The 21,395-nt window shown below is 44.9% G+C and overlaps 1 protein-coding gene across 1 annotated transcript in view; it reads right to left on the bottom strand.

The window, feature by feature from the left end:
• Nucleotides 1–21,395, bottom strand: part of HMCN1 (hemicentin 1) — a 447,479-nt gene that overhangs the window by 245,994 nt on the left and 180,090 nt on the right. The window contains exons 13-14 of the mRNA XM_062211414.1: nt 19,330–19,451; nt 14,256–14,531 (exon numbers count right to left, since the gene is read on the bottom strand). Of these exons, the coding sequence (XP_062067398.1) occupies nt 14,256–14,531; nt 19,330–19,451 (398 nt within the window). The remainder of the gene's footprint in view (nt 1–14,255; nt 14,532–19,329; nt 19,452–21,395) is intronic.

The raw sequence follows: 21,395 nt of genomic DNA, 5'->3' as shown, positions 1-21,395 counted from the left end.
CTTTCCTTAACCATTAACTCATAGGAATGGCAATGTGAATGAATGTTAACATTTTTAAGTTTTCCCATGTTGGCTACAGAGTTCCTCATGAGTGGCCAGAGGATTCCTTCCAAACAACAAAGCATGAAAACTAAAAACAAACCAATCAAACAAATAAACCAAACCAAAACAAGCACCAACAGAGCCAGACATCAAATGCCTGGGGAAGGCAGCCAGGGCCAGACATCCAAGGCTTTGGAAGCAAAGGCAGCACTTCCAAACTGTGTCTCTGCGGAGGGAACAGAGGACCTGGCACCACCTCTCCAGACGGCAGTCGCTCCTGGAGGACAAGAAGGCTCGGGAGGTGTGACTGTGGTTGACCAACAAGGCAGTAGCACTGGGCTTCCTGAAACCTCTACTTTTGTTATTTCTGCCTCTCTTCCTTCTCCAGAAAAGACTAAAGCTGTACTGTGCAGCACAGTAACCACATGTATAATCCAACGTCTATTTAAATCCAATTTAAATTATCCAAAGTTAAATCAAGTTTCAAAAGAAGTCCCTTAGGTGGGTTGGCTGGAATTCAAGTGCCCAATGGTCGTATATGGCTAGTGACTACCACATGGGACATGCAGAACATTTCCACTATTGTAGAAAGTCTATAACCACTGTCTCTTAAACCTCACAGTTCACCACTTCAGTGACTTACCAGCAGGTGGTGCATTGGCAACAAAACACACAAACAAAATTCCATCTTAATAACTGTATGCTAGATTTACTCAAAAATTCCACACCCATACACCACTGTGGTTATGAAATTCAATAAAAAGGGCAATAGTTTCAGAGACATAAGATGATAAATGAGGCTATATTTCATTTTAATGGAAGAATCATACTGGCAAGAGTGTACCAAAATCCCTTTTCTTTAAAGATCAATGATTTTTATTTTCCCAATGCATCTTATACAAATGTATATATAGAGAATATTTGCTGCCTTCATGTCTATTTTAACTAACTCTTAAGGTTATTTATAGGCTAACACTATTTCCTTCTAGTGCAATTTTTCCCTTTATTTACTAAAAAAAAGTATGAATTCAGGAGCTTGTTTAGTAATAAACCAAAATGGGTTAAGACAAAACATATGATTAATAAGGATGGGGAGAATTTTTAAAGTTTTGCTCTTTCTCACTTAGAAAGTCTTCCACTAACGATGACTAGCACTGATTATTGCACAGCTTTTTCTTTTCTAACTCCCCTTTTAAGCAATTTCCCCAAACCACAACATTTCCAAATAGGAAAGGAAGGCCAAAGTTTAGATTCCCATTCTCACGTGCTAAGCCATGACTGCCATTTTGCCCATGGCATATTGGGAGACTCCTGAAGCTGAACAGATGTGTGTATTACTTCCTGATCCAGACCAACAGCAACAGCATCTTTTGATTAGCAAATGCTGATTACAGTACGCAAGGGATAATTTCACACAAATATGCAAGAATCATAGGATCCAAAGCCTATGAAAGCGCGGCTACGTAGTACGTCCTGAAGGAAAGGCTTAAAAATCTGGCATTTAACACTCGATGTTGCCAAACTCACTTTTCCCTTGGTTATCTTATCAGAGAAGCATCCGCAATGCAGTTAGAAGACAACTGGTCTCGGGAGTCCCCTCCAGAGCTGTCTCCTGAGTCTAGCTGTTACTGCCTCCTCGACTCCCCATTCCCTCCTCCAGCTTCCTCAGTGCCACTCTGATCCCATTTTGTTTTAAAAATAATTTATTTCAAAGGCAGAGACATACAGAGAGAGACAAAGAGCTCCCACCCACCGTTTTCCTCCGTACGTGCTTGCCACAGCCAGGACTGCGCCAGGCTAAAGCCTTGATCTGGGAACTCACTCCAGGCCTCCAATGTGGGTGGCAAGGACCCAACCACTTGAGCCACCACCACTGCCTGGCAGTGTCCAGCAGCAGAAAGCTGGAGTCAGGAGGCAGCTGAGGGTATGGAATCCAGGTACTCTGATATGGGAGCCACAACGCAGGCATCTCACCACCAGGCCAAACGCCTGCCTGGGTCCTGTCTTACTCCGCTCCATCAGATCACGCCTCTGACCTTCTCTGCGCCCTATCAGCCTACACCCCACAGAGCCTCATTTCAACCACCTTTTCCCCTGGTCACTTTGTCTTCACACTAAATCACTCCCACAACACTACAAACCCACATGATTCTTGAAATTGTATATGCAAAGGCTACTGAGGACAGTGGGGAAGAGGCAATCATCTGGTGGGGCTGGCTCCCTCATTGCTGGGGGTTCCCCTCCCAGGGAACCCGGCCTGCATGCCTGCGCCTTCCTTCCCCCAGGGAACCCAGCCTGCATGCCCGCGCCTTCCTTCCCCCAGGAAGCCTGGCCTGCACGCCCGCACCTTCCTTCTCCCAGGAAGCCTGGCCTGCATGCCCGCACCTTCCTTCCCCCAGGGAGCCCGGTCTGCACGCCTGCACCTTCCTTCTTCCAGGGAGCCTGGCCCGCACACCCGCGCCTTCCTTCCCCCAGGAAGCCTGGCCTGCACGCCCGCACCTTCCTTCTCCCAGGGAGCCCGGTCTGCACGCCCGCGCCTTCCTTCCCCCAGGGAGCCCGGCCTGCACGCCTGGGCCTTCCTTCCCCCAGGGAGCCCGGCCTGCACGCCCGCGCCTTCCTTCCCCCAGGGAGCCCGGCCTGCACGCCCGCGCCTTCCTTCTCCCACGTCTTTGCACGAGTGCTTTTCTCACTCCTACCTGGCCCAAGACCGACTCACTTTGAACTGGACACTTCAGGTGATGTCCCCTTTATACAGCTCCTCCCGAGGCAGGATCTCAAGCTTTGCAGAGCCACAGGCCACCGGCTTAGCTCCTCTCACGCTGTTCTGCAAACACTCTGGTTTTCCTGTGATCTCCTTTACACCATGGGCTTTCTGGGGAGCGGGGTGCTGTTCTCTCACTGACATCCTCAGTCAGGAGTGTGATGCCCGGCAGTCATTTTGGTCCATCAGTGAATGCATAAACCAATGAGCAAGTAAGACACCAGCACTAACCCCTTCTAGTGAAGGCTGCTATGGAGCGCTTTGTGCACTTAGGCGTTTGGCTGGTTACTCTGGGGGAAAGCACGCCTGCCACACGGTATGACTGCGGTGGTCCCTTGGAGCACAGAATGAAGATCGCAGCAGCATCCCCACCCTCCAGCTCTGCATGCCCATTAACCAATGCACCACAGCAAAACCTTCTGCCAGCAAACGGTCCTGCTTCGCAGCGTCAGCTCTAACTTGATTCTTATTTCTAATATTCACCTATCACACCTTAACCACAACTTAAGTTGCTTCCTGTATCACAAATACCTCATGTTCAGAAATATTAGTTTGATTTTCAGTTGGACCTAAATTTATAAATTATTAACTCAAGAAACAAATCAATGTTTAAGGGAAACGTGAGTCAAAAGCTTTTAGAACACATTGTTACATAAACATGTTCCATACTTGCAAAAGTTCTTAAGTCCGAACATCCTGCCTCTCATTCAGTCTTCCCACAGACACGCACTGCATGCAACGCTGTGCACCCCATGTTGCATCAGGGGCTGCAGACAGAACTGAGTAAAACTGGGCTGTCCCAGTGCAGCCTACAGCCGTGGCCACACCCTCTCTGCACGTTTGGGTGGTGTGGCTGCAGCGGTCTCTCCTCTGGCACACTGCTTGGCAGTTCCCGTACCAGAACTTACACTACAGAATTCACCAGACTGGCAGGATCTGTTCCGCTCTGTAAGACACCAGAGCAGAGGGGAGGAAGAGCAACAGGGAATTAAAACTGCACAGGAATTTCTCCAAGGAATCATCACTCAGGATGCCTGGAGTTCCAGTTTGTTTACTTGTGAGACAAGGACCTGCATCCAACGTGTACCCCCACCACCTTAAAGGAATTCAATACTCTCTCCTTTCTTCTCCATACTCAAGAACCCTTTATTTATTTTCTTCTTGCTTTTCTGTACCTGCCTGTTAACAGCATATACCACCAAGCAAATTTGAGATTTGACCTGAGCCAGGGGTGGAGACGGAGTCAGTCACCCAGGATGTGGGCAGCCAAGCCCACACAATGCAGCCTCTACACAGACCCTCCACTGCAGGGCTCTGCTTCAGTGATCCTGTCACTGAGTGTCCCTGAGCTGTGCCTGTAAGAAGCAGAACGGTTTTCCCTTCACTCACATACTGTGCAGCACCACAGCATGGCCCAGATGCAGGGGTACGTCCACACACAGCAGCACACGTCAGCGGGGTTCAGTGCCACCTGAAAGGCTCTGCCGACCCCATGAGCTAGCCCCTCACTTCAGACCCCAACCCCAAGCACAGTCTTCTACCCTCTGACCAGCCAGCCAGAAGCTGGTTCTCACAGCCCCTGCTCAGCTCCCACTAATTTGCTGGAAGAGCCACAGAACTGCGAAACGCAACTAGCGTTCAGGGACGGTGGCACACCCTGACTCCACTGGGCCGCCAGCATCTGCTGCCCTCGGCGACCCTCCACACCTCACCCTACCTCCTCATCTGTACCCTTCACTGCACCCTCTATTCACAACAGCAGCAGAGAACTAAGTCAAGTGTATCTCTGAGCTCTGGGAGCCGCTCTAACAAACTACAGCTCCCAGGGAGGCAACTGGGGGAACCGGACTTGCAGCCAGTCAGCCTGAAATCCAGGAGGCCTGGAACTTGGGACTGACAGCGGAATCCTGTGCCGTCTCGGGGGTGCATCCTTCACCTCCGGGCTCTGATGCTTGGCTCCAGGTGGTGTCAGAACTGAATCAAGTAACACCCAGGTGGTGTCCACAGAGTTGGAGAGTTGGTTATTGGTAGGAAAAAGGTCCCATGTATTTGGTGTCAGAAGTGTGAGGAGGAACAGACCATCATCAATAACACAATTTCTGAGGACAACATAATATACGCCAAGAACTCCCAATACTTTTCAAAGGTGAGTAACCCAGCGGTCGGGTATGCTAGCAGACTCCTCACCCACTCTGTCTCATCCCGGTAACGGCTGCCCTGTGTAAGACCACACAGCTTTTCCCAGGCCATGACACTGCAGCATTCAACCTCTCCAACATCTGGCCGTCCTTCCTCTTAGCTCACTTAGTCACAAGGCTTGGCTTCACAGCACTGTCACACGGCGGACTTCTGGCTGAAGAGGAAGATGCCTGTGGTGAACAGTGCCTTTGTAACGATTCTCTTGTAGACTCGCAGGGTTCATTAAGTTGTCCACATCCCTTTCTTTGCCTTCAACAGTCTAAGTTCAGTTCTTTGACCTCTCCTTATATTTCTGTTGAAAGACAGTATTTCTCATTTCCAGTGTTTGAGGGATACGATTCTTTCCATTTATAATTAAAGTACTTCAACATCCTTAAGGCACAAGATGCCTTGGGCAGAGGGCAAAAGAAAATCAAACACATGACACTCATTTTATTGCTTCCAACAGTAATGTGCTATTACAGAAACTTGTCCCTCACCACGGAGACAGGAAACTACATCTGGCAGATCAATTTAGTGAATATTAAACTTTTCTTACATGAGAATAGAATTATTAACTGGAATTTTACATTTACTCTTTTTTTAAAATATTTCATTTTGGTTCAAAAATGGATTTAGAGGGGTATGCACTGTGGCCCAGCAGGTTACACTGCTGCTCGGGATGCCTGAATCCCAAGAAGGAGACAGAGAACAGATCATTAGGCTGGGCCAGGCCAAAATAAAGGAGATTCACCCAGGTCTCCCACATGGGTGGCAGAAGCCCAAGCATTTGGCCCATCTTCTGCTACTTTTCTCAGGCCATTAGCATGGAGCTAGATCAGAAGTAGAGTAGCCAGGGCATGAACTGGTGCTCAAAAGGGACACCAGCACTGCAGGCTTTATCTGCTATGCTGTAACACCAGCCCTGGGGCCAGCACTGTGGCGTAGCGGGTAAAGCCGCCCCCTGCAGGCCCGGTATCCCAAATGGGCACCGGTTTGAGTTCTGGCTGCTCCACCTCCGATTTAACTTTCTGCTATGGCCTGGGAAAGCAGTAGAAGATGACTCAAGTCCTTGGGCCCTTGCACCTATGTAGGAGACCCAGAAGAAGCTTGTGGCTCCTGGCTTCAGATTGGCTCAGCTCCGGCCGTTACGGCTAACTGGGGAGTGAACCAGTGGATGGAAGACCTCTCTCTCTCTCTGCCTCTCCTTCTCTCTCTGTGTAACTCTTTCAAATAAATAAATAAACCTTTTAAAAAAAAAAATCCAGCCCCCATCTCTCTCCCTCTCTTTTTTAAACAAAGGATTTAGAGTAGCTTTCCCCACAGTCTGGTCTCACAAAACTCTAATCCTCAGGTTTTCAGATACAAATTTTTGTAATGTCAAATGTTCTAACTTGACATTTTAATTGCTTTATGACATGCTTTAATTTACAAAGAACTCCCTGTAACAGACACCTGTCAAGTACCAAAGATATTTTCTAAATATGTAGAATAATTTCTGAGCGTTTACAGACAAAGAGGCGGGACAATAAGAAACACTGCTCATCTCAACACATAATTCTGCCTGAAAGCTAAGTGAGGTCTTCACCCAGTCCAAGCCTTCAGGTCAACGCCCGGCAGGTCCTTATCATTTTTAAGTTAATTTTATGCTCTCAAAAATAAAAACAAAAGTGTTCAGAGAAAGAAACAGTCATAGTAGGAAAATAAATTTCCTATTAGCAAAGTTTCTCAAAAAAAACGAAAAACAAACAAACCTTTCTGCTAGTGGATTTTGTGAACTGAAGCTAGCTCCAGCTGCAGTGTGAATGGTTCAGCCATGTGCTGCAGGGTTCTTTGCTGCTGCAGCCACGTTGAACAAAGATAAAAGAAACTGGCTAAGAAGTGGAACTGTATCTTTCTTCATACAAAAGGTGCTAGGCTCACTGGCACCCAGAAACACTGTGACCCCTGTACAAGCAAGATAAGCAGGCTTCCCCTCTAGAGTGAAGCAGCGCATGGGTTACTGTGCAGGATAAGGAGATTTAGTGTGGCCAGTGGTGTGTGCAGCTGGTTAAGCTACCACCTTCGTGATGCCACCATCACCTCTGAGTGCTGGTTTGAGCCCTAGCTACTTCACTTTCCATCCAGCTCCCTACTAGTACGCCTGGGAAGGCAGAAGACAGTCCAAGTGCCCGGGCCCCTGCATCCATGTGGGAGACCAGCATGGAGTGCTAGGCTCCTGGCTTAGGCTTGGCCCAGCTCCAGTTGTTGCAGCTATTTGGGGAGTGAACCAGTAGATGGAAGCTCTAATAAATAAATGTTAAAAAAAAAAAAAGAAAGAAAGAAAGAAAGAAAGAAAACTCAACAATGGAACTATCTTTAAGAGTGAATGTAACATGACAAGCAAAGTCAATACTACATGCAGTATATGGGAGCTAAAGTTAATAAGAAGTGACATCATGGATACTCTGAAGTATATTATTTTATATCAGGTGGTAGTTTTCCTTAACATATATTTTTTAAATAAGTCAAATTATTTTAAACAGTAAGTCTATGGTATGTGCTGGCTTCATTTCTCAGTTTTTATACTCGAAAAGAACTCTTCCCACTCAGCAGGCAGTGATGAAACTGACACCTCTGTATCTAACTGAACTACTGTTTGCTACTGATACCTCTGTATCTAACTGAACTACTGTTTGCTACTGACACCTCTGTATCTAACTGAACTACTGTTTGCTACAAATAAATTTTAGGTAGGCTTCTCTTCTTCAGGGCAAACTTCTTAGAACGAAGCTTTTTTTTTTTAAGATTTTATTTGAGAGGCAGAGTTACAGACAGAGAGAAGGGGGGAGAGAGAGCGAGAGAGCAAGAGAGCAAGAGCGAGAGAGATCTTCCATCTGCTGGTTCACTCCCCAAATGACCTTAATGGCCAGAGTTGGGCTGATCAAAGCCAGGAGCTTCTTCCAGGTCTCCACGTGGGTGTAGAGGCTCAAGCCCCAAACACGTGGGTCATCCTCTGCTGCTTTCTTGGGCCATAAGCAGAGAGCTGGATTGGAAGAGGAGCAGCCGGCACACTAATGACGCCCATATGGGATGCCAGCGCTGAAGGCGGAGGTTAACCTGCTACATCACAGTGTCAGGCCCCACAACTAAGCTTTTCAGTATTTCAGGGCATATGTCACTGAAGCCTCACTCCATATTTCCATTACATAAATCAGGTCGAGTATATTTTCCGATAAACTGACAACTTTACCTAAGAACTGTTTTCATTGTAAGTACTGTCGCTTTCCACTTTAAGAGGCCTTCCTTGTGAATTCACTTGTTTAATTATTTCTTATTGTTAGGCTATCTTCTATATTCTTATTTTAAATATAAAAGTGATAGAGCACATTCACAGGATATTTACACAAAGAAAACATTACCCATACAAAATTCAAGCCTCCAACAAGATTAATGTGTGCATATAAAAGACTCTCAGACTATTTACACAAAGGTTTAAAACAATTCACCCCATTAAGTAGTTTTGTTCAAGTATAAAAAAATAAGTAAAAGTCACATTTATTCCATTGCCCCCAAGCAATCACATTTTTACATATATTGATTTAGTAGGTTTTTGTTTTGTTTTGTTTTGTTTTTTTGGTTTTTTTTTTTCCTGTTTTCTTCTTCTCTGTGGCTTCTGTCGGTGTAGGAAGCTGGATGGCTGTGTGTGGGAATCCCTTTTCTGAAGAATTTCCTGTGTCTAACTGTTGCACTATCTGTGCTGAGGAATTCTCTTAAGGATGATAAGCCTACTCACTGTCTCCTGGCTCCTGAGCGTGTCTCATTCAAACAGCCTGGGTTCTGAGGTCGGCCCTGCTCCTGCAGGCTTTTCTAATGAGCTGGTAAGGAGCCTGATGACAGTCACTGGGAGAATCACTAGTCCTTCATACCACAGCCTCTCCAATTTTGATTTCTTTTTTAAAAACTGTTTCTGACGTTACCTTGCATTTGCAATAAACCATTTGAAGATAGCCATATATTTGCTATGTTGCCTGAATCCCTGAGAGACAGACAGCTGAGAAATATCCTTTTGCTAGCATTTCGTAAGAGATACAATTTAACTAGACTTTAAATTCTTGGATCCTGACCTTTTCTTTTCAAACTGCACACATGTTCCCCTCTGCTGTACAGTTAAGAGTTCTCACAAAGAGAAACCAATATTGGTGAATACTAGGAGAAAAAAATTCACTGGAAACCTATTTTGTGAGAAGCAGAAGGATGCCAGAGAGGAGAGCAAAGCCAGGCTGCTGCAATGACTGAAGGTGCGGGTGACGGGACATCTGCTCCCCACGGTGCTGCTGAGAGCAAGGGTCGAAGTCCCTCCGAGAAGCTGGGTCCGGGTCGTGGGACCTGCAGGGGAATTATCTGACGCTGTGCTCTGCTTCCCACTAAGATAGGCGACAATTCCCCTATACACACTCCAAATCGGGGCAAGTGAATGAAATTTCACAAGCCAAAATATAGCAAATATCTGTTGCAATTATCTTCTAAACTTTAGCACATCTGAGAAGCCTGGCACCAGTATGATTTTAATCCCTGTTTACAACAAAACAGCTTGGTTGGCAAGTTTTGGTTTTTTGTTTTGCTTTTGTTTTTTTCCCCTCATAGGAGTAATCTGAAATTTCAGCCAGGATGTGTCCGCTGTTTCTCCTTCCCTGACTTTGTTGGATTTTTCTAAATCAGGGCAGTTTATTCTTCCTTTTCTCTCTAGGATAGTTTTCTTCCATTATATCTTTGACCATTTGTTTACTTTAGGTCTCTTCACTTCTTAAACATCTATAAATCTTATAGTTCCATCTTCTGCTTTTAATTACCACTTGTAAGAAAGTCATATCATTCAACTGTTCACTCTTTACCCTGGGATTCTGAAGGACTTCTCAAGTTTAGGAGCCACATTTCTGGTTTTACGTTGATGCAGTATAAGTTCTGCTTTTTAGTGCCTCTAATTCAGGCTTGCACCAGCAGGCTGTGTTTTAAAACTCCATATCCTTTCTTTTTGCTTTTAAAGATTTATTTATCTATGTATTGGAAAGGCAGAAGAATAGACGGAGGGAGAGACCAAGAGAGAAAGAGATCTTTCACCAGTTGTTTCACTCCCCAAATGGCCACAACAGCCAGGACTGGGCCAGAGTGAAGGCAGGGTCCAGGAACTCCATCCCCATCTCCCTTATGGGTATAAGGGCCCACGTATTTGGGCCATCATCCATTGCTTCCCCAGGCACGCTGGCATGGAGCTGGATCTGAGGCGGAGCAGTCAGGACTCAAACTGGCCCTGCAGGATGGACACTTGGTGTGGAAGGCAGCAATTTCACCCACTGCCCACGGTGCCGCCCATCCATAGCCCTTATTTCTCCCATCACACTCGCTATTGTCCTTTCATCGTCGCTGGTTCTTGCTGCATACACACACATTTCTGATAAAGACGTTCAGTCTTTCAGAAAGACACTGGTGACGCCATTTCCTTTTCAGGCTCTAGAATAAATTACTTTCAAAGCATGCACGTCTTCAAGTCTCCCCTGCCCACCCTGGCTCCTTGTTCCCCTGCGACCCTTCGTTCCACAGGATTCTTTCTTAGACCCTATGCTTTATTGTCCCCTCTTCATTTGTGTGGTCATTTTCCGTTTATTCGCTGTAAATGGGGTGGCACCCTCCAGACTCAGGGTCTCCCAGCAGTCTGCATGTACCTGGTGGCTGCATGTGCCACTTCTATCCTAGCTGAGCGCACGGCTTCTCGCCTCACTCTCACAAAGCTCTTGGAGCTGAGCTGAGATGTTCCACTCTGCTCCTATTGTCTCTACTTCCCTCATTGACTCTCCCATCAGTGTTTCTTGTCATTTGTAGAAACACATATCCTGGGTTACACACATCCTAGGTTGCAATTTCCTACCTGGGACCAGATTATACTGTCCATTTACTGTCTTATTTTTCTAATTGGACAGTTGGAGCTACTAATGGTACAAGAAAATAAAATTATAGCTTCCTCAAAGAGTAGCTTTTTCTTCCTAGAGCAAACTAAAACAGCAAGACAAAGACACCTCCTACTTTCGTGTGAACAGAAAAACCACAGCTGAGACTTTCATTCCATTGGTCTTAGACTATAAATATCTTAAGTAAGGCCTCATATTTATATTGTATTCAAATAAGATCCTTATATATATAATTACTACCAAATGTACTGTTATTAATTTCTACTAGTGTTTAGTATTATTCAGTTTTGTTTTATTTAAGTCTTTATAGATATTTCACTGTCAGGTGAGGATAAGGTACAATATTATACACATGCTATTTAAGACCATAAAATTCTTGCAAATTCTATTTTGCAAAATTACCACAAAAAGCTTATAAAACATGAACTTTTAACACTAACAAGTATACCAGAGAGAAAGTTTCCAGACACACCCAGGGAGGAATAACAGCATAGATGAGGCTATGAATTGGGCTACTGACTTCCCTATAACCAGGAAGACTCCTTCTAAATGGAGTATCCAAGTCATTATTTATCTTGTAAGTTTTCTAGAGAATTTTTTATGCCTGCTTTTAAAGGCAGCTAATTATATAAAAATGAAATTAATTTGTAACTTAAGATGTAATGTCAATAGTCTAAAAGCAAGCACCTCAGTCACTGTGAGCCTCTAGGTACAGTAACTAACTTCCTCAATACCCACAGTGTTTCGATAGTGCATTCAACCATAGAATAATGCATTCAGATTGATACATGTATCAATAGTACACCCAATGCTTCTTACTTTTCATTACATACTGTCATCAATTCTAGGATATACTTTTCATTCTATTTTTAAAACACCCTTTCCCAACAAGGTCACCTGGACAGGTTATGTCAGAAGCTCTCTGCGCGCTTCTGCTCCACTAGAGATCTCACACGCTCCGAGCAGCCACGAGCAGTCACGCTTTTCTGTATTTCTCTCTCACGCATCCCATAGCATTGCCAGGCTCTGAATACGGTTTGTCCTTTGTGAAATCATGCTGAAAGCTGATCGCCACTGTGGTGGTACTGAGAGCAAAGGCCTGAATAGGTGATTAGGTCACTGAAAGGGATTCACCCCTTCCTGGTTGTGGAGTGAGCTCTTGCTGGACTGGACTAGCGACTGCTACAGTGGGTTGTTAGGAAGCGAGGCTGTCCCTTGTGGTTTGTCTCCTAGCACGGGACACTGTCCTCTGCCTTCCCGAGGGCAGAACTGCAGCAGGTGCCAGCCTCATGCTCCTGCACTTCGCAGTCTCCAGAGCCATGAACCACAAGAAGCCTGTTTCCTTTACAGGTGCCCCCACCTCTGATATTCTGTTAACAGCAACAGAAGGCAGACTAAGACAAACATTGAACCTCGGCACTTTCTGAAATCACTGGATAGTAATGGCTCTACTTCACCAGCAAGATGACGGTCAAGGGCTCCCCTACGTTATACACATCTTTAGAACAGAGTCACACGCTGTCTTCAGGAAATGTCTATGGGACGGAGAAGTCCACTAAATGCAGATTCCCAGGCCCCGCGTCAGCCACACGGAAACAGAACCTCTGCATGTGGGTTTGGAAGTCTGCTTTATGGAAAACAAACTCCTTGGATAATTCTTTACCATGAAAGTGTGGGAATCTTGGCTCTCATGCACGGAATAGAAAATGGATGGACTAAAATGTTAACTTGGGGAAACAAGGAAGGCTCCAATTTTATTTTACAATCCCATTTTAAGGGACTTCCAGTAAGGCACCTACATTAAATCCAGAAGTCCTTCCACATGTATCCGAAACGACTAATTTGGTAAAGATGGCTCCAGAGGGCTCGTAGCCCAAGTTGCCAGCTGGACTGCAGCAAATGATCGAGATGGTTTACCACGTGCAAAAGAAGTGAACCATTTACAAACGCAGAGCCTCCGAGAGCTCCCACCAGCTCAACTAACAAGAGACACACCTTCAGATACGTAGAGCACAGATCCGGACCACCAGGCAGAAAACCATCATCAGACAGCAATGATTTTGTTAATCTGCACAGTGGCCTCAGTTTTTTCTCAGCAGTAACATTCTAAGAGTCACCCTGAAAACTTAGTGGGCATTCTCTGGGATAACTTTGCTAAAAAAGAAAAAAAATTACCTGAGCGTATTACTGCAGCCATGGTATAACTCTGTCTCTCACATCATCACCAACTAACCAGATCCAGTTCTAAGGCGACTGGTCTCCCACGGCGGGGGTCTGAAATTAAATATGCTGCTGAGGCAGCAACCAAACCTGCCAGCCAAGAGCGGGCACTGCCAACAGGAACTGCCCACTCCACTAAGACTGGCAGCTGGTCTACAGACGCTTACCAGAAAACCTTCATTCGCTGACCCCGAATAGTACAAGAGCACTCCAAAAAGTCTGCAGGACGTGCAATTAAAATTTACTTTGATACAAAAATTTTTAAATTCATAGTTTTTTCATAACACATATTTTCCATGAGCTTTTGGAAAGCTTCTCAAAAATGACAGAACTTCAAAAAGTTCATGGAAAATGGAATTCAAACATGCTTATATTAGTGGAAAAAAAGAAACCCATACAAGGGGTCTTCAAAATATATCGTGGAAAATGTATATTTTGAAAAACCATGCACAGATTTCAAAAATAAACTTACCTTTCCATCCCATTTCCACATGCATGTGTGTGTGTGTGTGTGTGTATAATCAGTAGCCACTGAACCACACCGCTAACATTATTTGCTTTCAGCTATCTGCACATTTAGTCTAGGAAGAGATAATTCAAGACCACCTTATCATTAGCTTATTTTCAATATATAGCTTTTTTAAGAAATAAGGTAAACAACTCTAAGTTTCAATAAAATTTCATTGAGAAGTATTTTAAACTTTTTAAGATATTAGCAAAAATTATTAAATTTAAGTTAAAAGTTTAAAGTCAATCAGCCACTATGCAAATATAGTGATTAAATTAGGAAGGGGCTTTTCATCGATTAGTAAAACAGGTATAGTGGTTCTTTTTAAAGCTATATGCTAGCCTGGAGAATTTACAACTATTTTATCACCAGAGACACTGTTTATTTTCCCTTAAAATTGACATCTTCCACTGGTAGGATGAGCTGTGACTGTGATAAAGTTGCCATTAGTAACATTTCAGTTTCTGGCTTAGGCAGCATCAGCGCACTATGGCATGCTGCCACTCCAGTGTCACGGTTTGGGTGGATACTGTCTCTCTCAGATGGCCAGCCTGTGAGCACAGGAAGAATTCTGGTTCAGAAGTTACCGTGAGCACAGTACCTTGCACCGTGAGGAAAACTGAAGCAGCGGACGATCCACCGGCGCTGGAAACTGTGCAGTGGTACTCGCCAGCGTCGCTGAATTTCACACTTGCCAGCTCCAGCGAGAGGTTAGCCAAGGTGCTGGCTCGGGCTGGCTCTGCCAGCCTGGCATCTCGGCCATTCCTCTGCCAGGTTAGGTTGAAATCTGCCACACTGCTGACGAGACATGTCAGAACTGCTCTCTCTCCAGGAGCGGCTGTGACGTTACCGGGCACGTGGATGACTGGCGGGGGCTCTGTGAAATCAAAAGTTTCAGATCAGGAGACCCGAGAGTTGCTCACTCACAGATGCGGTTAAAAAACCACATGAGCTTGTATTCAGTGCCTAGTAGGAAGGATGTAGTGCAGCAGAACTTACTAACACAGTGCCTACGACCTCCCCGAAGGATCTGGTTAAAACACACTCTGGGGCCGGCGCTGTGGTGTAGCGGATAAAGCTGCTGCCTGCAGTGCCGGCATCCCATATGGGTGCTGGTTCAAGTTCCGGCTGTTCCACTTCTGATCCAGCTCCCTGCTATGGTCTGGGAAAGCAGAATATGGCCCAAGTCCTTGGGTCTCTGCACCCTCATGGGAGACTGGCTCTTGGCTCTGGATAGGCCCAGCTCTGGCCATCACAGCCAATTGGGGAGTGAACCAGTGGATGGAATACCTCTCTCAATCTCTCTCTCTCTCTCTGCTTCTCCTTCTCTGTGTAACTCTTTCAAATAAATAAATAAATCTCTTTTAAAAAATTAAAAAAGCACACACTGGGGCTGGTGTTGTGAAGCATCAGGTAAAGCTGCCACCTGCAAAGCAGGCATAGGAGCACGGGTTCGAGTCCCAGCTGTTCCACTTCTGATCCAGCTCCCTGCTAATGGCCTGGGAAAAGCAGCAAAAAATGACCCAAGTGTTTGGGGCCCTGACGCCCATGTGGGAGTCCCAGATAAAGCTCTTGGCTTTTGCCTGGCACTGCATTGGCCATTGTGGCCATATTGGAGGTTCTTGAATCAGCAGATGGAATATCTCCCTTCACCCCTTTCAAAAATTTTTTTAAAAAAACCAAAAACTCTTGAAAAAGTTGTACATATTTACAAACCAAAGTATATGAAATTCCAAATCTGTCCATTATAGACAGCAGCATAAAAGGCAAAAGCAAGCCTTTTTCTTTAAAATAAATAAAGCAAAGTGTTTTTTCTTTAAAATAAATAGTGGCAGCTATGGCAAACGTGACGACACCGACTTTAGTGGGAGTTAGAGTCTTAGGGAGAAGACGCGGTACAACCGTAGATGAACGAGAACATATCGCTGTGTGACTGTCAAGCAAACAGCAGGGGTAGAACTTTAATAAAACCATGCACATAGAGCCACGTACACAAAAGGTGCTGAATACTGCATGCATGTTTTAGATTTGTTTGAGAACCAGCTGCTAATTAAATGTTTAACCAACATTCTGGAGAGAACCGAATGCTGCTCTGGTTAGTTAAGCGATGAATGTGCTAAATACTCTAAAACAGCCTCCTGTCGCAATACATTTCAATGACACAGCAACACAAGTGATGGCGGGCTCTGCTAGCTGGAGACCGTGCATGCTTTAGACTGAGTGTCAGTGTCGTCAGGTAGGCAAGATCCAACTTCTCCTTGTGCTGTCTACAACTGCACATCAAGACAGATGAACACAGGCCGGCTTAAAGACCAGGCTCGTTCTGAGGGACAGAAATGCATTTCCCGATTTTCTGCTACATTTACCCTTGTTTTTCAAGTTTTTTCTACAGAGTATACATTGCTTTAAGTTATAAAAAATAGTTGCTTTAAACACTGTGCCATTTACAAACAATCTGCTGAAAACTTCTGATGAGCGCAGTGGACAGAGAACGTAAGAAGGTTAGAGGGCTTGGGCTGGAGTCTGGCTAGCGTGACACACAGAATACAGCACACTTTGTTAAATCTGAACTTCAGATACATATCAGGTTGATACTGTCTCATGCAATATACATGAAATTCAAATTTCACTGGGCATCTGTGTTCTTGTTTGCCAATCTGGCAAACCTAAGCCGCACAGTTCTACATCAGCCTAGCTGTGTGACTTCAGCTAAGCCCGTTTTCTAATCTGAACAGCTCTGTGGCCCCGCGAGCTAACCTGCTGAGGGCTGGGCCTCCTCTGTGCAGCCCTGGTCCAAGGACCATCAAATGGACAACAAAGGCCCAGCCCTCCTGCTCCCATGCAGACAGCCTCAGCTCCACAGCCTTCAGAGGAGCAGCTGGGGTCTGGCCGCAGCTGCACCATGGCCAAGTCCTTGCATTTCCCTTCCTCCTCCCTTCCCCCATTCCCTCTTGCCCCCAGAAACCCCCATGGGACCTCTCTAGCATGCAACCTCTGAATAACTTTATCTTCAAATATAAAATAAAATAAACACCAACTTTCTAAAAACATACACAGGCAGATGAGATTTGAAATGGTGACATATAATACCACCAGTGCATAAACACCGGAGGCAGTAAATATCACACACAGAGGTATTTATGCATCTGTGAATAAATCTGGTGGGGATGGGGCATAGAGAGGGAGAATTACAGCAGTTTGTAAAGGAAGCCAAGAACGCCAGAAACAACCTCATTTTGGGACTGTAAGGGGCAGCCATTCCTGGGTGACAGTGTGCGTGAGGCCAGGATTAGGGAGCAGGTAAGACAAGCAGAGGCCTGTGGCGGTACGGAAGGATCCCTGGACAAGGAGCCACGAGGCCAGGAAGCTAGTTAGTTGCTACCCACCCGACCATACACAGGCCCCTTGCCTGTGACAGGCTTCTGTTGCTTTAACTACAAAATGACAACGTGGGGCATGACCACTTCCAAGTCTCATTCTGCTCTAAGAGAATATCCCGCAACCACTGACGTGCCTTTAATGAGTTTTCTCTATGTAGGATTTTGCTTAAGCCTAGAATTTTAAGAATGTATATGTGTTGGGTAAGGAACACTGTTCTTACAGAAATTTGGCAGAAAAAAATCAAAAAAAGTTTGTAATAGCGTTAAGCTAAACTACTGAATTTCAATTGAAAAGAGTGAGTTTTTGAAGTGTCTGTAATTTTATTCATCAGGTTCTGTGTATTAACACTTAGCAGAAAGAGAAGCACAGGGCCTTCAACAACCATTTTGCATTAAAAACCATCAATAGTCAATAGCTTGAATGAACTGAAAATCCTTAAATGTGTCCACTAGAAGAAAGTCCTGGGGGGGGGGGAGGACCCAAGTTACCATCATATTGGTAGAACTTTAGCTGTATTTTAAACTGTTCTCGGGAGCTCTCCAACTTCATGAAATAAAGCAACACCCATAGTGACACAAGAATACCACTCTCCCCCCAAGGCCATGTTTGCCACAGCTGAGACCTGACTGTGAATTCAAACCTGACTCCTGACCCCTGTCGGCTGGTGAACAGGTACAAGGCGGGGGTGAAGGCTGGTGCCGGGCAACAGCGAACCCCAAAGGAAAGGCGTCTATTGCCAGGGTCATTCCCATCACCTTGAACGCTCTGCGCCTTCTCCATCACTGAACCAAGGGAAAGCATTCCCGCAAGCAGGCTTGGGTGGGGTACCATGTCCTGCAGAGCACCGCGGGCCAGCCCAGGCTGCCTGGCACAGTCCGGCATGTGGAGAACAGGCAGACAGAAGCTGCTGGCACCCGGAGCCAGATGCAGAGCGGTCACTCCCCTGTATTTCCGCAGGGCGTCTGAATCAGCTTGCTGGCCCTCCTTCCCTGCCGTCCTTCTCCTCATTAACACTGCTGGGAAAATATGCAAGTGCCTGAATGTGTGTTTCCCGAAGCTGAGGAATGCTGACAGAACGCCAGCGCTTTTCCTAATTACTGAAGATGAAACTATGAATATTGTGCGATGCATGTCAACTTGCTAAACTGTTTCAGAAAGCAAGTTTTATTTTCCCGAGAATAAGAGCATACAAATAGTTCTACTGCAAGAACAACATGCTTGCCTGGCTTAGCACGCCTGCTTTAAAGTTCAGCTTAGACTGATTGTTAACAAACAAAACAAACCCTGGCCTTTTGAACTGTGCTGTAATCATTAAGTTGCTTTTGTCTTAAATTTGCCTTGAGAAAATGCACATCAATACGAAAAGCAAGTAGAGATGCTGCCACGGACTCAGCAGCAGTGTGACTCAGGTCAGGACAGGCTGCTATTAAACACAGCAACAGCAGGCCACAGGCAGCTCGAAAATAATTTGTTCAAAATGAATTTCCTGACAAATTATAAATACGTGCTGAGTTAAGCGGCTTAATACTGATCACTGATGAAGTATCTTCTTTTTTGCCTAAGAATTCTGGGAGGAAAAAACTACTTCACCTTATAAAATAATACGGACCTTGACTCTCCCCCATTCGTAGGAAAAACACTTTCTGAATGTGAAATAATTAGCATCATTTTTGCCCTTCTTAGAACCAATCCTGTAGCCTCTGAGGTCTCATGTGCCCAGGATGGGATGGCTTCCACTGTCGCCTTCAATTTAGGCATCAGAATCCCTCCAAGGCAGAGCTTGGTTTTACGAATACGGAAGAGGGAAAGGAAAGTTCAACACTGTTGTTACCAGAAGAAATCATTTCTTAAATGTTACTTTCTCCGTTACATGACGCATGGCCAGTTCACAGAAACACTCACCTCCTTCAGTAATGTCAATGATAACAACAACAACAGCAGTAACTCACGTCCACCAAGTGCTTCTGCGGGCCAGGCTCTCTTCCAGGTGCTTTAGAAATTACAAGTATCACTCAGTCCTCATGGGGTCTCCAGGATTGAGAGACGGTGACTGTCAGCATCCGCCTTTGATAGTGTGGGAAACCAAGATGCTGGATCCCTAAATAAGTGGTCCAAGGAAGGCCACACAGCTAATGTACGCGCAGATGCCAGGATTGGGTCCACAATCCAGTGGAGACAGACGATGATAAAATCACCATAAAGATGATCACGTAAATGCAAACTGGTCAGCAAACAGCTCCCATCCACAGCTGTGTTAACACTCAGGAAACTGCAAAGAACTTGGCGATAATTACCTGATACGTCAAAAAATGTCTGTGCTCGTCCAGTCCCTGCACTGCTCACTGCGATGCATTCATAGGCGCCTTCGTCAGACAAGGTGACTTTGTCGATATCCCAGGTCACAGTGGTGGATTCTCTGGGGGTAAGGAGATGGGAACCTTGTCAGTTACTACAAAGACGAGGCCAACTGGAGAGCACTGCTCCCATGTTTCTCCTCTAAAGGATTCACTTCTAAGAACGATGTCAAGAAAAGAAGGGACCAGCACTGCGGAGCTCCTGGCAACTTAAAATTACACCTTTTGTATCTGAACTAGCAAGTTACACTAGTCTATCTCCTCCAAAAAAAGAGGCAACAAAGATGACAAATTATGAAGACTGCAAATTAGGAAAATGCTTCCTGGCTGTGTCAAAACACAAAGGGCCTTCAAAAAGAAGTCATAGAAAATGAGATTCAAAGATAATATGAATTTTCCATGAATTTTTAAAACTCCCTCATATGAGATAACAGAGCTGATAAAGAAATAATTATTAAACTCTTTCTCGTTCCCTGTCTTTTCCAGGTTTTTGTCGTGTTGCAGGGGATGTTGACCAACACAACTGAACCAGGTAATTTGCATATTTGAAAGTAAGAGACTAACTTTTTGGTTTGAAAAAGATAAATTCCTCTTAACTGTCAGACATACAAGTGAACACAAGATCCACATGGAGCTATAAACTCCATATAGCTCAATCTGTACATACCATAGGAAAAAAAATAGCACTTTTATAGTCAGTCTAATTCAAATAACAAATATTCTGTGTTCCCTAACAGTGTTCAAGAAAATTCTCATTTCCTGAAAATGTCTTAGAAATATGTAATTCTTGTTTTAAATAGTCTTAATAATCTACAAAAATAGGCATTGTGTTTCAAAATCCAATTCAGAAGTCACACTATCATAATTGTTCTCTTCCATCACCTGAAGCTATTCATAACCTTGTAAAAGATTCAAAATGTAGCAAGGTGAGAAGCCCATTGGAGAGTCACACACCCCACTGATGTCAGAGTGGCTGAAGAGGTACACCCAACAGTGAACCCCATCACTTCCCAAACACCACACTCAGCATCAAATCACCACCAAGGATTTACTAAGCCCTTTATTCCTATTTAGGACTGATGTAGCGTTTGTGAGCAGAAGGCAAGGCATGGGCTCCTGTCATCAGGACAGCGAGAAACCAGACAAGGCTTGCAGTTCCATGCACAGGGAGTGGCCTCTGCTGTCACACTCAGAGAAAGGGGAGCAGCACTTGATTCTACACTGTGCTGATCACATAAGCTGTACTGTGAATCATTAGTAGCAGTATGCAAGACATACGTTTGTGAATTCCATGGCCTAGTGGCTCGAGGTCTGGGAAGACATTTGTCTCCAGTGTTCACTGTGGAGGCTATTTTAGATTCAAAAATCTTATGGAAAATGGAATTAAGACAAGCTTAAATTTTGAAATTCATGTTTAGATTTGAGTCCACAATCCAATGGGAGACAGACAATGATAAAATCATCATAAAGACGATCACATAAATGCAAACTGGTCAGCAAATGTCTTATTTCCACGGCTATGTTAATACTCGGGCAACTGCAAAGAACTTAGCGATAATTACCTGAAATATCAAAAAATGTTCATAATACGTATTTCCTAACTTTTTTAAAGACCCTTCATATGCATGAATTTAAAAAAATTTTTGCAACAAACTACAGTTATTTTTTACTTGCATTTTCTACAGTGTTTTGAAGTACTCTTACATATATTAGAGTTCATTAAAAAACTTAGACTCGGAGGGACAGGCATGTAGCCCTGTGGTTAAGATGCCACTTGAGACACCATGTCCCACGTCCAAGAGCCCGGGTTTGCTGTCTGGCTCTGGCTCCAGTCTTCAAGCTGGAGAGCAGTGGTGATGGCCCAAGTGACTGGGCCCCTGCAGCCCCTGTGGGAGCCCCTAGATTGAGTTGCCTGCTTTTAGCTTCAGCCCCATCTGAGCACCACTGTGGGCATTTGGGTTGTGAATCAGTGTACAAGAGACTTCTCTTTCTCTATCCCCCTCTCA

This window comes from Lepus europaeus, chromosome 14 (assembly GCF_033115175.1).
Source record: "Lepus europaeus isolate LE1 chromosome 14, mLepTim1.pri, whole genome shotgun sequence".
NCBI classification, from domain to species: Eukaryota; Metazoa; Chordata; class Mammalia; order Lagomorpha; family Leporidae; genus Lepus; species Lepus europaeus.
This window is presented reverse-complemented; position numbering and strand designations above follow the sequence as displayed.